Below are 16776 nucleotides of genomic sequence, written 5' to 3'. Positions count from 1 at the left end.
AAATAACAACATAAATCAATAAAATAAAAAAATACATACGTTTAAACGACGTGATAAGCGTCGAACACTCAAATAATTAATAATAAGATAATCATAATAATAAACGTGTCGGTATTCGGATTTGAAAAATAACGAATGTTACAGGATTCACAACTTTTGGAAATTTCGTCCCGAAATTAAAGAAACATTACGTAAAGAAAGAAAGTAAGAGTCTAAGAAAGAAAAGATAATTTCTTTTATTAAATATAACGCAGACCTTCGACTGACCCGAATAACGCTACAAATGGAAAATATGATAAGGAAACTTATAAAAAGGATCAACCGGCGGCATATCCACCATACCCTTATCACATCGACATTGTATCGTTACCCAAAATCACCCTCGGTTCATTCACTATGAGTTCCATGCGAGGATTTCGATAATTATGCGTGCACTCATAATTATTTAGATCGTCGCATGATGCACATGGTTCGTCCCGTTGTGTGGATTTGAAAACAAGGGTAAAATAAAACCTTTTTAAAGCAATATCATTTGATAAAGAGCAATGAACTAGAAATTGAATGAAAATTGATGAACATAATTAACTAGTAAAATAATTCAAAAAAAACTGACGAAATTGTTGAAGTTAACCATCGAGTGTAATAACAACAAAATGAAATGAATAGATAGAGGAAAATTTTGAAATTATATAAGTAACTTACACATACGATGTAGAGAAAATAACTGAGATGACGACAAGATTCACGCAATAATAAATAGGTTCAAACGAATCACGTGACTTATGAATATAATAATAGATAAGGTTTGATACCAAGATTATAAAATCGATGGGATGGGGTAAGAGTATCGTGAGAATGTGGTGAGTTTGGAGGGTTTGGGTAGTCATGTATTAAAAATATCGAAATAAAATTTGTACATGTGACTCCTATTAGATAACTATGTACAACACATGTTCATAGTCCCAATTTCCAAAACGTTTGTAGGAAATCAGTCATAGGTAGTTTATGATACAAATACGGTACTATTAGATAACTATGCACATCACCATGCACATAGTCCCGGTAAATAACCGGTCATAGACCACTTAAATCAAGATAATAAATTGCGTAACAATAAATAGTACACTAAACGACATAATAGGAATAATTGAGAGATTGAATACCATTATAAATAACCAAAATTCTCATAACAAAACTGGAATTTAATAAAGTCAGTACATTAGATTTAAATGAAAAGAACTAAGTAAAAGAACGTCTTTGCGTAGCATGTCTTCATAGAGGGTTAGGCTTAAACTTGGGTAACGTTGATGTGGCACATTTGTCCTTGGGTAGCTTGGTCACTTGAGTTTGATTGGTTGATCGGGGTTTGGTTGACTTGAATTGGTTGGACTTGGATTGGATGAAGTTGATTTACTTGGCTTGGTAAGCTTGATATTGAGTGGTTTGGGTTGGGTATGATTGAATTTGGTTCATGTGTGCGACTTTTAGGCATGCATTGCGATAATGGCTAGGGTTTCCACAATTGTAACAAGCTCTAATAGTTGAGGGTGCTTTAGTAAACGGTTGAGCATAAGGTAAAGTTTAGGGTTGGGTAAGAGGCTAGGTAAATGGTTGCATCATGAGTTGGTTGCGTTCACGACATGTGGTAAAGAGGTGACCAAATCGATTGCAGTGGGTGCATTGATGACACTTGAAGTTAGGCGAATGGTGAAAGTTACACGTATCACATAATGGGTGGGGTCATGTGTTAGGCTTCTTGGTGGGTTGGGTTTGCGATTGGGCCATGACATAGTTTTGGGAAATGGACTTTCTTTTATTTTTGTGGTAGTGGGGAGAGTTGTTGTTGTTGTGCTTAAAGGATTCGGGCTTAGAAGACTCGAATTTGGAAGATTCGGGCTTGGGTTATTCGGTGGGCTCGAATGCAGGCTTATCATTGGGCTTCTTGGAATTTTTCCACGTCAAGGTCCCGGCCTTGACGTGGTTTTCGGTGAGGGTACCGGCTAGGGTGATGGCATCTTGGAGGGTTTGGGGGTCACGAATTAGGACGGAATCTGGGATTTGCATAGGCAAACCCAAGATGTACTTGTTGATTGAACGTCAAGGGGAGTGACCATGTGAGGGATGAGAAGGCTCAGTTCATGGAAATGATCGTTGTAGATGGCATCATTTCCACTTTTTTGTTTCAAATTCCAAAACTCCTCTTCCAACTTCCGAAGCTCATGTTTCGGGAAAAACCTCTTGAGCATGAGTTTCTTGAGGTCATCCCATGGCAAGGCCATGACAACCTCAGCGCCAAGCGTGCGCTTCTCACCGTTCCACCAATTGAGGGCATTCTAATTGAGCATGCTCGAGGCGTAAGTGGTTTTCTTGTCCTCAAGACATTCACAATGGAGGAATATGCTCTCCATTTCTTTGAAACATTGGTGGAGAATGGTAGCACCGTCGATACCGAGGAATTCGGGCGGGTTGGCACTCTTGAATTGTTTTAGGGGGTAAGCAATTGGGTTCGGAGTTGTGGATGATGAAGAAGCATTCACAGTTTGCAATTGAGAGATGATCGTTGGGAGGGCTTCCATGATTTCCTTGGCAATGCGGGATGACATGCTACGGCCCGAGTTGCTGGTGCGACGGTTACGGTTGATAAGACGGGAAGAAGACATGCTACAATGACGACACGTGAAAAAAATTTATTATGTTTTGGGAAAAAAATTGTATATCTATGTGAAATTTCTAGTTTTGTGAAAATTCATGAGAATACAAAATAAAATTTTAATAACCTTAACTTAGAGTATTGATGAAATTGATAATTTGAGAAAATATTCATTCTTAACAAAATAGAAAAATTTAAACAAAAATCTTATCGTTGATATAGGAGTGTGATCGTCACATGACCACGTTTGACACAATGAGGGTAGCAGATTCGGGTACGTTTGGTGTGATATGCTTTGGCTTAATAAGTTCCACACCCTTACCAAACACTCCAGGAAGGCAACCAGGTCTCGCGGTTGATTGAGATTTATGCGCATTGCACTTCCCTAGGCTCGCTAGCCTTGTTGTCAAGGGTTCGGTAAACAAGTGCGTCCCTCTTACAGTTACTAAATATCCGTCTAATGAATCATCCTCAAGGAGGGGGGAGTGAAAAAGGTGGGATTTCTTAAAGAATTTCCCTTTTTTTTTAAATCGTCCTAAAGTTTTGAAAATAATTTTGAGAGTGAGGCATAGTCTCGTATTAAGTCTGTGCTTTTGTGTACAAGAATAATATTAAATCATTAAATAGTATTTAAGCTACTGCAATTAATAGTATAATTCAGTGTGCAAACACGTAAAGGCATATCACATATAGGGACCCTAAGCATATTACTAGGTCGTTATATCTAACCACCTATCTTATAGCCTTCGGCTCTGATACCAATCTGTCACACACCGACCATAGGCGGAACATGCCGGGGCATAACGTATTGATTGGATAGTAGCTCAAAAGACACTAATTAAAGTGACAATAATTATTTAATTCATTAATATCAAAACAAATACACAATTATAATAAACAAAACAATTACAACATATTTATTGTTTGGATAAATATCCTAAAGTAAAAACTAATATCTTCAATCTTGATCAATGTAAATTAATTGTACCTGTAGCATGTATAAAAATAGAGTTTGTCAACACGAATGTTGGTGAGAATACATAAGTTTTAGTTGAGATACATATATAGATAAAAACAATAATTCATATGTTAATGTTGAGCATCACAATTCCCATAAAAAAAGTAAACAACTAAATAGATATGGACCCATTCCTATTGATACGAAATCAAAGTACTTGGTAAGTGTATGATAATACTAGATGATGAAAGATGAGGATGAGATACCAATTACCAAACATAAAGTAAACAATTAAGCACATAGAGTATGCAATAATCACACATAAACATATATTGAATTGTGTTATGAATAGATGAATAAATAAAAATGAGTAATTTAAATAGGGTATACATGCCACCCCAAAATTTAAAAGATGAAAAATGGGATATGTAAACTCACCTTAACAAGAGGATTAACAAATATGAGATGGCGATAAAAATTAAGATAGAGACGGTCGAGCTCCTCGTGATATGTCAATAAGAGTTCCTAATTTTTTTACGTATAAACAAAATAAGTCTCTTAGTGAAAATAAACGAACTAGACACGATAAGACGGGTTTATTAGGGATTTGGGATCGAATAGGCGTTAAATATACTTTATAATAACTTTATAATAGTTGAGTTAAAATGTAATCCTTTTATATATTATCACACAATTATATATCGATTTTTTGTATTAATATATCGTCAATTTAATATTGCATATATTTATACATTAAACAAAAATCTCGTCTTTAAAAGTTTAGTGATGACCGGTTTAGTTAGACGAGTAAACCAACTTAGTTTATTTATGTATTTAACAAGAAAAAAATACGTTTATAATTATTATAAACAAATAAATCAATATATATATATATATGTCGAAAAGTTTAACGATAATTTGTTTTGAGACATAAGTAGTGTTTGGTTCATTTAATGGTTAAAAATAATATTAGTTATATACATGCATAATAATAGTAAATATTATAAAAGAAATAAATAAATAACAAAATAAACAAAAAATGTGTGTATATATACAAAACTGGCCTGGGGAGGCCGGTTCAATCCTACACCATATGCATCAGCCAACTGAACCAACTACTAATGTGTTTAAAGTGCAATACGAATATTATTTAAGCACTATCCCAAATCGATCCCAACTCTCAAGAACCCTAGAATTTGATTGAAGCCGACACACTCTCTGTTACTACAAATTGACTTAGGGGTATTAAAGACAACTCAAAATCAACCCAAACACATGTAAAAATCACCTGTTAATAGCTAAGATTGAACGAGAACACAGATAGTATTTGCGGCTTGGACGGCGGATCAAATATTGGACACCAGCTGCTTCTAGGTTAATATTGATATAGGGGTTTGTGTCGTGACGATGCAAGGATGGTGTGGTTGAGTTCAATCGAATTATAAATGAGTATTTATAGTGATTCGTGGTCAAGGAAGCCGCGGTTTGTTTAAGCTTTAAAAACAAGTCAATATCTTTCAAATTGTTATAGTTTACCATGTATAGAGTGTCGGTACAACGTGTTTTTGGTTGGCAAAGGATTTGTTAATTTCGCCGAAGATTGAGGAACTAGGAAGGGGGGGGGGGGGGTTTCTTGGACGTCGATGGGAAGGAAGGGAGAGAGGGAAAAGGGTTTGGATGATTTTGCAATTTGGTCCTTGGTCTTTAGATGTTGGTGCAGGAGTGGATAAATGTTTGTTAGGGGTGGATTTTGCACACAAGTAATAGTTGAATCCATAAATAGCAACATAAATCAAAAAAAAGAAAAAAAAATACATACGTTTAAACGACGCGACAATTTTTAGCGTCGAACGCTCGAATAATTAATAATAAGATAATCATAATAATAAATGTGTCGGGTTTCGGAGTTGAAAAATAACGAATACAGTCATGGCAGAAGATAGAAAGGTTTCGATACAGAAGTTTGGTTGGTGGAGATGCATATTGAAGCGCTACTTTGTCAGAAAGACTTGGATGTAGTGTTTGAGGATGAAAAACCAGAAAGTTGTCAGAAGCAGATTGGAAGAAGTTAGACAAGAAAACTAAGGCTTGTATTACATTACCGTTGTAGGAAAATGTGGCGTTTAACATCATGAAAGAAACCACAGCGCGTGGTATGATGGATGCACTATCCAATATGTATGAGAAGCCTTCGGCAGTGAATAATGTCTATCTTATTAGAGAGCTAGTGACAACAAGAATGAAAGAGGGTGGGTCAGTTACAAAGCATATAAATAATCTTAATTCGAACCTCTCCCGCTTAGTGTTAGTCGTCATTGAGTTTGATGATGAAGTTCAAGGTCTTTTCTTATTATCCTCTTTTCCTGACAGTTGGTCGCAAACAGTGACTGCGGTTTGTAGTTCGTCTACAAAAATTTCTTTTGATGGGATTTGGGATTTGATTCTTGGAGAAGATTCAAGACGCAGAAATTTAGGTGAATCATCAGGTGATATATTAGTCACAGAAGGTAGAGGTAGGAGAAAACAACGAGGCAGTGGGAGCAGGAAGAGGAGTCAGTCTAAGACTCGTAAAGATATTAAATGCTGGGGTTGTAAAGAGAAGGGACACTTCAGGAATCAGTGTCCGAATGGTAAGAAAGAGGTGAATGTTACAAAAAGACGACACATATGACAGTGTCAGTAGTGATGTGTTTTTAGTTCTTAGTGTTGAGATAACGATGATTCTTGGGTGATGCTCCATCGTTTCATGCCACTCATTGTAGTGAAACGATGAAGAATCTAAAGTTTGGGGATTTTGGAAAGGTTCGACTAGCGAACGATGATATTTTAGAGGTTACGGGTATGGGAGATGTTGATTTCATAACTTTAGCAGGTACTTCTTGGACTTTGAAAGACGTGAGGGTTATTCCAAGTTTAAAAAAACGTTTGATTTGAGTTAGGCAGTTGGATGACCAGGGGCACGATGTTAAGTTCGGGAATGGGCAACAGAAAGTAGTCAAAGGGAATCTCGTGGTTGTTCATGGAAAGAAAATGGGTTCGATGTATATGTTCGATATGTCACCGAAAGGAGTGGATCTAGTTTTGGTGAAAAACAAAGTCCAGTTCACAGAATCTCATGGGCAGAAGAAGGTTTGTTTTGCAAGTAACAAACCCAGAGCCAAAGTGAAGATTTAAGATGAACGAGCTAGGAAAGTTTTCGAAGGACATCGTGACAGTGGGAGCACATATCGTGTTTCAGTTACAGTTTCAGGTCGACAGTGGATTAAGAAAACCATTATTCCAGCTGTAAAAGTCTCTCCGGTGGATTACTTGCTAAATATGAAGAGTGTTTGTCCTCAGGGTATATCAGGATCCGGTAGTTTGTTTTAGTAGGAGCCGGTAGGGATAGAATACGGGTTAGGAGAAGTTTTAGCCGTGACTGATGTGTTGAAGCTCCGTCTTCAGGTTAATTGCGGTGACAACTAGAAGTTAAATGTTTAGATTACAGAAGTACAATCAGGAGCGCAGACGAGAGCACTCAAGGCCTCCGAGTGGGAGATTGTTCGGCCTTGTTGGCCCGGTTTATTAGTTGAAGTCCAAAGGGCAGACGGGTGTGGACCGAAGCCCGACCCGGTTTGGATTTCTTTTTCAATAATTTACAAACCCTAGACTAGTCTCTATTTAAACAATGCTATGTACTTGTAATCCTTGGTCACTCAATAAAGAATATCTAGTTGCCACCGTGGACGTATGTCAGTTTAGACCGAACAACGTTAAATCCTCGTGTTCGTTATTGCTTTCGTGTTTGTGTTCGGTTCGTGTGTGTGTTTAATCCTAACAATTTGTTTGTTTCATTTCAATTCATCTGAAATTGATCATTTGTTCAATCAATTTTTGTATGTATCGTTTCAATTCATCTGAAATTGATCAATTGTTTGATTAGTTTCATTCAATTTCAATTCAGTTGCCAAAAAACATTTTTCCCTAAAATTCAATGGCGTCCACTCGTAATCAAGAAATGGAGCGTATGGTGAAAGATCATGAGAATTCACTGTCTCGTCTGGAAAAATTGAATGATCAAAATCTGTCAATCATAATGGCGATGTTAATGGAAGAGATAATAGACACAATGAAGGAAGAGGAAATTGTCGAGATGATTTCAATGAAACTAGATGTAGTCAAAGCAACAACAGATTTACCAAGGTTGATTTTCCCAAATTTGAAGGAGACCCTTATGTTGAACCTCCAGATCAAGAACCAATTATAACAACACATCAAGAACCAAATCCTCACATTTCGTTCCATGCCTTAACCGGTATTCCTTCCTACTCTACTATGAAAATCTTGGGAGCCATTGGCACTAAACAGTTGCAAATTCTCATTGACAGTGGGTCCATTGACAACTTTGTTAATGAGAAATTAATTGAAAAATTACACTGCACTGTCCAAGAAGTAGGTAGCATGCCGGTCACAATTGCTGACGGTACCAAACTGCCTTGCATGAAAGTTTGTAAAGGTTTCCAATGGAGTATGCAGGGGAGTTGGTTTAAGGCAGATATGATGGTAATTCCACTCAGTAACTATGATATTGTCTTGGGTGTTCAATGGTTACAAACACTGAATCATATCATGTGGAATTTCAAGAAACTGATCATGCAGTTCACTATTAATGGCCAACCCTATGAACTCAAAGGAACTATGTCTAAAGGGGTCAGTCTTTGTTCTATGGAAAAATTGAATTCTTGGTTAACACATCTTGATCAGATTATGGAATGTCAATTATTCAGTTTATTTGCACCGGATAATAGTAATTTCCAACACCATACTCATACAAATAAGGTACAACCATTTGAACCCTTAGAGGCATTATTGGAAAAATATCAAGATGTATTTGAAATTCCAACAGGTTTACCCCCATTTAGAGATTGCGACCATAAGATCAAGTTAAATGATGAAAACATTAACTTGAATCTCAAGCCTTATAGGTACCCTAGTATCCAAAAAACTATAATTGAGCAAATGACTCAAGAATTACTAGATACTGGTGTTATATGGAACAACTAGTTCCTTTGCTGCACCAATAGTTCTAGTTAAAAAGAAAGATGGCTTTACGAAACTGATGATAATAAAAATGGTTAGCTTGTTGATGAATAATCCTCTTCTCTCTCTTAAAGATTCTCTTTTCTAATTCAAGCCCATCAATTAATCAAAGATCTATTATTCTATCAGTTCAATCTTTTGTTTTCTGGAATTTGTCAGTGGTTATAAGTTTGTTGTTGAATATAATGTGTGGGGAATAATTGCATGGTACATGAATTTTGGACTCTGGAGAGAACAATTATTTGTATAATCTATATACAATATTTAGATTTGTTGGTATGGAGCTACAAGGTTCGTAAGTTAGACGCGACAACTTGGAAAACGAGGAAGGGACTGAATCGGGCACTCCACTACTGAAAGGAACACGAAGAATGGCTGATATATTGGCGTGCGAATTATGATTTTGCACTAAACATGGGGCATGATCGCTCTGGCGCACATAATTTAACAAGAGCTGCCTCTTGGTCAAGTTAATAAATGTTAGACATGTTTTTAGTATAGTTATTATTTGTACTTGTGTAACATTCGAATAACCATGAATTATCATATGTAATACATAGAGTAGTTTTTTAGTGAACATTTAACGATCATAAAACTGTTTATGTCCGTTGCTTTAGCATGCCGCTTATGGTTGTGTTAACCGCTATATCTGCATGTCTATATTTGTCATATTTTTAATGTAATAATTACCAAGTACTGTCGCTATAAATCTCTTTATCATTAGAACCAAATCTTTTGTTTGATTCATTTTGGTAAGTGTTTGCCAAATTAGATAGGTGAGGTTTAGTGCTAACTTGATTGTAATGATTGTAATTCGGTTGCAAACACAAACACAAGTATTTATATGAGGAAAAGTCCTTGATCTTTAAAGGATCGCGGGCATAAAAACCTTGGGTGACGACAATTGTCTATCACAAATTTATTAAACAAAGAAACGGGTTACAAATGGTTGGAGATTATGATCAGTAATACAATATTTCTAAGTGCGAGTGTTATGCTTGAGAGTGTTCTCAGAGTTGCAAGAGTGAGCGTGAGTACAAGTGTGTTTCCTAGCTGATCAATAATCTCGATAAGAAAATAAAAGCTAACAAAATATCCTATAAATGCGTCACTCTTCCCACTAGCCGTTCCCATCTCTTTGACCACGTGCTAGAAGTCTCCAATAGCGAATTATGAGGAGGACTCAGTCATAGAGCCGTTATACCTATCAAACACAACACCACTCAAACACAATTATTAGACAACAAATAATACCGAGGATCCTTGATCCTTCATATACTGGAACATAACTCAAGAATAATTGATCCATAAGTCACTTAAGGATAGTGGATCCTCAGCATAAATTCTATGCCCTAACAGTAAGTATATTCGTTTGATACCCAACACATATAAGTATGTGGACAAAGCCATAGAAACGGAATGCATTCTATAACCCTAATACGAATGAGACGGTTTTTTAGAAAACTCCAAAAGCGCATAGCTAAGAAATATAATATATTACGTGTAATGAAGTTGTATAGTTCGACTAGCTAGAAGTCATTCTTAAAAGTAATTTCTTCATTACGTCTTCAATATAAATTCACAATAATCATTCATTATGGTATTTATGTTGAATTCAACCAACTATCTTGCTATTTTTGCCTTAGTTTAGTTACATGTTCCTTCTCACGATGTTGGTTCCATGTTGACAGAGGACAACGCCTCTTTTTTACTTGCTCGGCGAGAGCATTTTTAGTTTTTCATATATAGTACTAATACCTTTTATCTGATTATTTTGTAAGAATTGTACATACAAAAACTTTTAAATTTATGGAAAATCACCTTTTTGTTCTCCTCATATGTATTATAATATAGTATAGAATGGAAAAAATTAGTAATAGCCTTAAAATTTCTAGAATCAATTTTACTTTTTATTCATTATTAATATACCTAAAATATATAAACTTATTTTAGCATATACATAGTGGCGTGTAATGCAGCAAGGAACATAGCACTAAAACGTGCACAGAGCCACACCCAGCCAAAGCTAGATCGAGCTCGACTTGAACTTCATGCTGCTGCTCGGGTTGGGTCAGGACAACTCAGGCTTTAACTTTTTAAAACAATTTATATATTTTTTGAACTTTACTTTTTATTGTAATTTTATTTTAATTTTGATGCATAATAGTGATATGTACATTTAGTTAACAATATTGTTTTGATTGTGGTGCACACTATTGAAATGTACATAATATTGATGGCCGGTATAAATCATGTGTATATATGTTTTATTTCATGTATTTCAATTGTTTATATATTGTTTATATATGGAGAACACGACTGCTTTGAGTTCTTTTATGATCACAGATGTTCGGAGCTTAAGCGAGCTAATTCATAGCCATCCAGATGAAGATTAAGCTAGTCTCAGCAAGATGGAAGCATATATGGATTGTGAAAAAGTATTCAGGAAAGGTTTGATGAGAAACCCGAGCCCAAGCGAAAAATGAACAAGACAGGTTAACAGGAAAGTATGTTTAAGTAAAACGGGTATATCTAGGCTAGAAAATGAGTTGCGGGACCCATAATGTGTGACTTTTTGGGTTGCCCGACAAGATAAATCTAAATATAAGATTATCTTAGCTCGTGCTACGCGAAAATGTGGTTAGAAATCCTTCATACTACGCATAGGATCCAATAATATGGAAAAAAAAACCCTAGTTGATATTATAATCGGTTTTCAGCCCCATTCGAGATATCCATCTTCCAGCCGCCATAGACGACCTAGAGGGCGATTTTGTATCATCTCGGAGCTCCTGGCTTGTCAAATTAGTCCATGTTTTCATCCTTTCATCAGATAAGCGAGCTAATCATCATGCAGATGCTAGGCTAAAACCATTGTGATAAATTTAGGCTAGGGTTTTGTGTAAACTTGATTTGATCGAATTCTATGTGTTAATTGTTTTGAAGCTTGATTGATTGACTTATCTTATGTTGCTTTGCTTTTGTTTTGATTGTTTAAACAATTTGTAATATGGTTATCATATTTTGCATCAACTATTCGGTCATCAGCATTTAGTATTAGGTTCTTATAGCCATTTATTCGATAGCCATTAGTCATTGCATAATAGTTGACATTCATAATATAAAATTTGTAACTATGTAGATAGCGATCAGTTGTGTCAACTAGTCGGATTAGATTATGCTTGTCATCACAACCAAACTACTAGGTCTAATAATTACCGCACAAACAATTTAACATAATTCGTGACTAGCTTGTTATCATCACATTACTTTAAACTGAAGTGTGTCACCCTTTTTTCTGAATTGTTTACAAACCATAAAAGTAATCGTGTTACATTAAATCATCTTTCAAAATTGTTTGGCATCGTCTGTCCGCCTAGTTAATTAGTTTTTAATTCATGAGTCAAACTTGCACTTTCCACTTATGCATGTGGAGATAACCTTACTTATCCATACTAGTTATAGGTATTTAAATGATTAAAAAATTGTTTTTATTATAGCACGACATCTACATCAAATCTTGTTTTGATTGTGCATAATATTGAAATGTACATAATATTGTTTTGTACATAATATTATTTTGTGGTGCATAATATTTAAATGTACATAATATTGTGGTGCATAATATTGTTTTGATCATGGTGCATAATACTGTTTACTGTAATTTTGTTTTGATTATGGTGCATAATATTGAAGTGTGCATTTAGTTAACAATGTTTTTTGATTGTTTTGCATATATTGTTTTGTTGTGGTGTACAATATTGAAATGTAATTTTTTTATTGTCATGTATAATATTGAAATGTACATTTAGTTAACAATGCATTAATCAAAGTAACACACATATGAAAATTGCAGCACCTATGAAGTAGATTGTTTAAGTGTTCTTTTTCTTTGAATTGATGAAACATAACACACACTCTAACTAAGTTATTCTGTTTGATAAATTTTAAAATATAAAGGTTGTATTAATGTTATTCGTAAGTTAAATATAATTTTTATAAAATTTATAAGATGTCGCTTTAATATGTGTTTTGATTGAATCCTTTCTATGATGTTGTGAACATTTTACACTCTTGCCCGATTGATTCATTTGTGGGTTTGGTTATTGTAAGTTATGTTACTTCATTTAGTACTTGAAACACTTTATCTATTAATGGTTTGGGTCAAAACCAAACTAGATGTTTTATTTAGGTCTAATGTAATATGAAGAGTATTTTACACACTGCACTTGGATCGAAACATTCTATAAGTTCCCAACGTTTTAGACTTCAAGGGTTTGATATAAAGTCGGAACAAACCTAATGGTATTTTAGCTAACATGTTCAAGACTCATACTGGGGATTATGAAGGGGGGGGGGGGGGGGAATTGAAATAGAAGAGAAGATGTTAATTGTAACACCCCGCCCGCGCTAGGGCTGACGTGTCACATTACAGTAGGACAGAACTCAAAGCATTAATTTCCATAAATGATAAAACATTTAACTGTTTACAATAAATATGAAATATTAAATACATTCCCATGAGCCCTCGATCAGATCCCTTCCAAAAAAGCCCTGTTACCTGCCGCACATATAAACAAAAATATGCATGCATGAGTAAAATTACTCAGTGGGACAACAACTATAAAATAATGCAATGCCTTAAATAATAACTACCAACCAATATACGTACACATTCAATAATTCAAATACACTTCGTCACATTCACTTGGTCAAATAAACACATTCACTTGGTCACATACACTTTTTCAGCGCGTCACCTTTCGGTGCGTCGCAATCACTTTTTCAGCGCGTCACCTTGTGGTGCGTCGCAATCAATTGTTCAATGCGTCAATAATTCAATATATCTATATATAACTATTTATATATACAATAAATACACTATGATCACATAAGCAATTTAAATAACGAATTAAAATTCCCTATTACGAAGTAATGGAAACCAAATCCGTACACATAAGTTGTTAAGAGGTCCAAACCTGAATTGACGAATAGCAATAACCAAAAGAAAGAGTCCTTGAGCGAGCAGTAAATGTTGCGAACACCTTAGGCACGAGATGAACGAAACAATAGAACAAGAGCGGAATGAAGTCGTCGGCTGTAACAAAAACTTCGACAGTGGCAATGGTGACAATAACTGATAACAGAAGTAACAGTTTAGTGAAGGGAGGATTCTGTGGTGTCGGTGTGATTTGAGAAAGACTGGTGGATCGATAATACTTATAGGGTCTAAAAGGCGAAGTTTGTTGGTAAGTCCGTGATTTTGGCTTAGAGGTTTGGTAACTTGCAAAAACACTGTCTAAAAGAGGGAACGGTGACACCTAAAACCATTTAATTAAGTTGACCAACATTTACATATTTCTATTAATTATCAATATTCTCATTTAAAGAATTGAAATTTGCATCCAGAAACTTACGGCCATGAGCATCATTAAATATGATATAACTCCATATTTATTAAAACAATATTTTAAAACAATAATAATTAGTTTAACGAATCACTCTAAAAAAAACTCTAGATGACAAACCCTCACTTTAAATATTCATATAAATCATTAAATTTTAGGGTTTCGAAAAATCGGGATGTTACATTAACCCTCATGCTAATGAAGAAGAAAGTGTCTTTTAGACTAATACCAAGAAGAAGAATGATTATACGGAGCAATAATTCAACCATCTTGATCTAAACATGACCAACAAATAAGAGAATTATGACGTGCGCATGTTACATTCTCTATTAGTTAGTATATTTGATGATTGTGTGAATATTATTGACAAAACAAGAGACCCGAATATATTTGACAAGTATTTACCTGCTCACGTGTAGTCGATCCCTTTATATATATATGTATTCCTTTTGTTCTCGATTCGCTAACACTTTCCATTCAGATATGTACTCACCTTATGTGTCGATAAAACATGGTTTCTGGCATTATTATTAAACAATGTTTGATAAAATTCTTTCACTAAGTTTTCTTATGTGATTTTGTTATCTCTTTCTGTTGAGTTGTTTCCTTATATTTCTTGATTTGAACTTAGAAGAGATTGTTATGTGCAAAAGGATGATCATAGATGTTCTTGTATCCAATTTAACTGTATCAATTGAATGATTAATTTATTACCTAATATTGTTAAAGAATTTCTAATTAGAGTGTGAATTGTGTATAAAAACATGGATCCCCTTTCACTCATTTTCTTGATTTTCAATTCCGGTCTTCGTTGCTGATGTTAGATTTCTTCCATGAATCTACGGCCATTGCTTACATGGATCTTCTTTCCGTCATGTTCTTGGTTCTCTGTTTTGGCTTTCATTGCGGATTCTAGATTTATTCTATGATTCTCTATTCCAGTTTTCATTGCGGAGTAAGACTTTGACCATGATTCTCTTTCGGTCCATGATCGTTCTAGCTCTAATACTAATTTGTTGATCATAAAATCATAAACATCATGAACATTCGTGGGATACATGAGAAAGTATTTGTTGTATTGAATCAAATGTTAACAACATAGAATAAGTTTTACATATATGTGTATATATAAGATCTAGTTCTAAATCGAAATATCATGACGATTATACCCAGGGTTGTATCATAATTGCCCCATGCTAAACAATCTAAACTTGTTAGGATTTAAGATCTCAGTATAAGCTAATGAACACAAGTCACAACCAATGAAATTATAAATTACTAATCTAACTCTTTGTATGAACTAGTATCACTTTAACTGAAATTATATTTGAACTATAATTCAATTAGTATTTTAAATAGGCAAATTATGCAGCGGAGATCATAAAGCTAATAGGAGGTTTCATATGAAAGAACAACTTTGTATTAATCGTAATTAAAATATTACAATTTATTTTCCCCCCTTAACCTTAGCTCCTCATGTATTCACTGATTTTCTGGTATAATGTACACTTGATTAGGTGAATGTTGTGATGTGTGAAAAGTGTTAATGAAGAAGAAACTCTCTTCTTCATTATATACACGTGTTAACAATTGATGAGCTAAAGGTGATCGATGTCGAAAGGTCAATCAAAAACGTTTATAAAATACCTTTACTAGCTATGACAAGTAAGGTGTTGAATCCACAAGGAATCAGTGAAAAATGCTAATCAAGTTTAATACTTTTTAATTAATTATTCTAGGAAATAATGATTTGTTTGTAAACAATTTGAGAAAAGTAACCAAACTCTAGGTTTCATGTTGTGAAGCAGACTAGACCAATTATTAAACCTATTTGGAAAACTCGATTGATTACATTTATAATCAAAAGACTAGATATTTGACATCACTAATTAACTTAATTCGAACAATTGGTTTGTATGAATAATAACCTAATTGATTACCGGTTTTAAGGTTTGATAAATGTAAGTGATTTAATGGTAAATGATAAACGTGCCAATGACTTAAAGAACTTAATCCAAAAAGTTGATGACCACAAATCAATAAAATGATAAAAAACACAAAACATTCAATTACAAAAAACTGTTGAATGCATAAACAAATGTAAAGATTCAACTAACCGAATGATTAACCAAATTCAAAACCAATATTAAGGTTCAAAATACCAAAAAGTCTAACCACAAACACAACTCTACGCCCGGATATGGTCACAAAAGCTTTAGCCTAGCATATGCAGCTTGAAGATTTTGATTCTTGGTTGAGATGATGAGAACATGGATGATTGTGGTGAGTGGTAGGTTTAGGATGGTGGGGAATGGCCTCAAAGAAGTCCCGAAACTAGTTATTATTGAATGAAATCGACTTTAGGGTTTTATGGCTTTAAATATAGAAGAAAATCACCAATATCTGTTTTTAGTCAGAGCAAACCGTAAGCTATCGTCTGGCCACCGTAGCTTACGGTCAGACCGTAGCTTACGGTTCTTGAACTCTGCTTTACGGTGCTTCCGGACCAAATACTGTTTTCTTCATAGAATCTTCATTTCAACTCTGTTTTCCTCCCCGTTTGCGGCCACGTCTTCGTATTTCAATTATCTATACTATCATAGATAATTACTTTCATTTCCACTCCATCATGAATGCTCCAAATTCACTCCTTTAAGCTCCGTTAAGCTCCACACACCTGT

The 16776-nt window shown here is 34.7% G+C and overlaps 1 protein-coding gene across 1 annotated transcript; it reads left to right on the top strand.

Annotated features, from left to right (window-relative positions):
* The first annotated feature begins 7922 nt into the window (after window positions 1-7922).
* Window positions 7923-8651, top strand: LOC143575510 (uncharacterized). The gene has a single exon (XM_077059866.1). It carries the CDS (start codon window positions 7923-7925, stop codon window positions 8649-8651), a length of 729 nt encoding a protein of 242 aa, XP_076915981.1.
* The last annotated feature ends 8125 nt before the right edge of the window (window positions 8652-16776 follow it).

The sequence above is a fragment of the Bidens hawaiensis genome, unplaced genomic scaffold (genome assembly GCF_021521415.1).
Source record: "Bidens hawaiensis isolate Kalapana, Puna unplaced genomic scaffold, B.hawaiensis_p1.1 tig00027528_1, whole genome shotgun sequence".
Taxonomy (NCBI): domain Eukaryota; kingdom Viridiplantae; phylum Streptophyta; class Magnoliopsida; order Asterales; family Asteraceae; genus Bidens; species Bidens hawaiensis.
This window is presented reverse-complemented; position numbering and strand designations above follow the sequence as displayed.

Bases quoted from the DNA above. Each gene is read 5' to 3' on its own strand.
- LOC143575510 (XM_077059866.1), top strand. From the start codon at position 7,923: ATGAAAATCTTGGGAGCCATTGGCACTAAACAGTTGCAAATTCTCATT.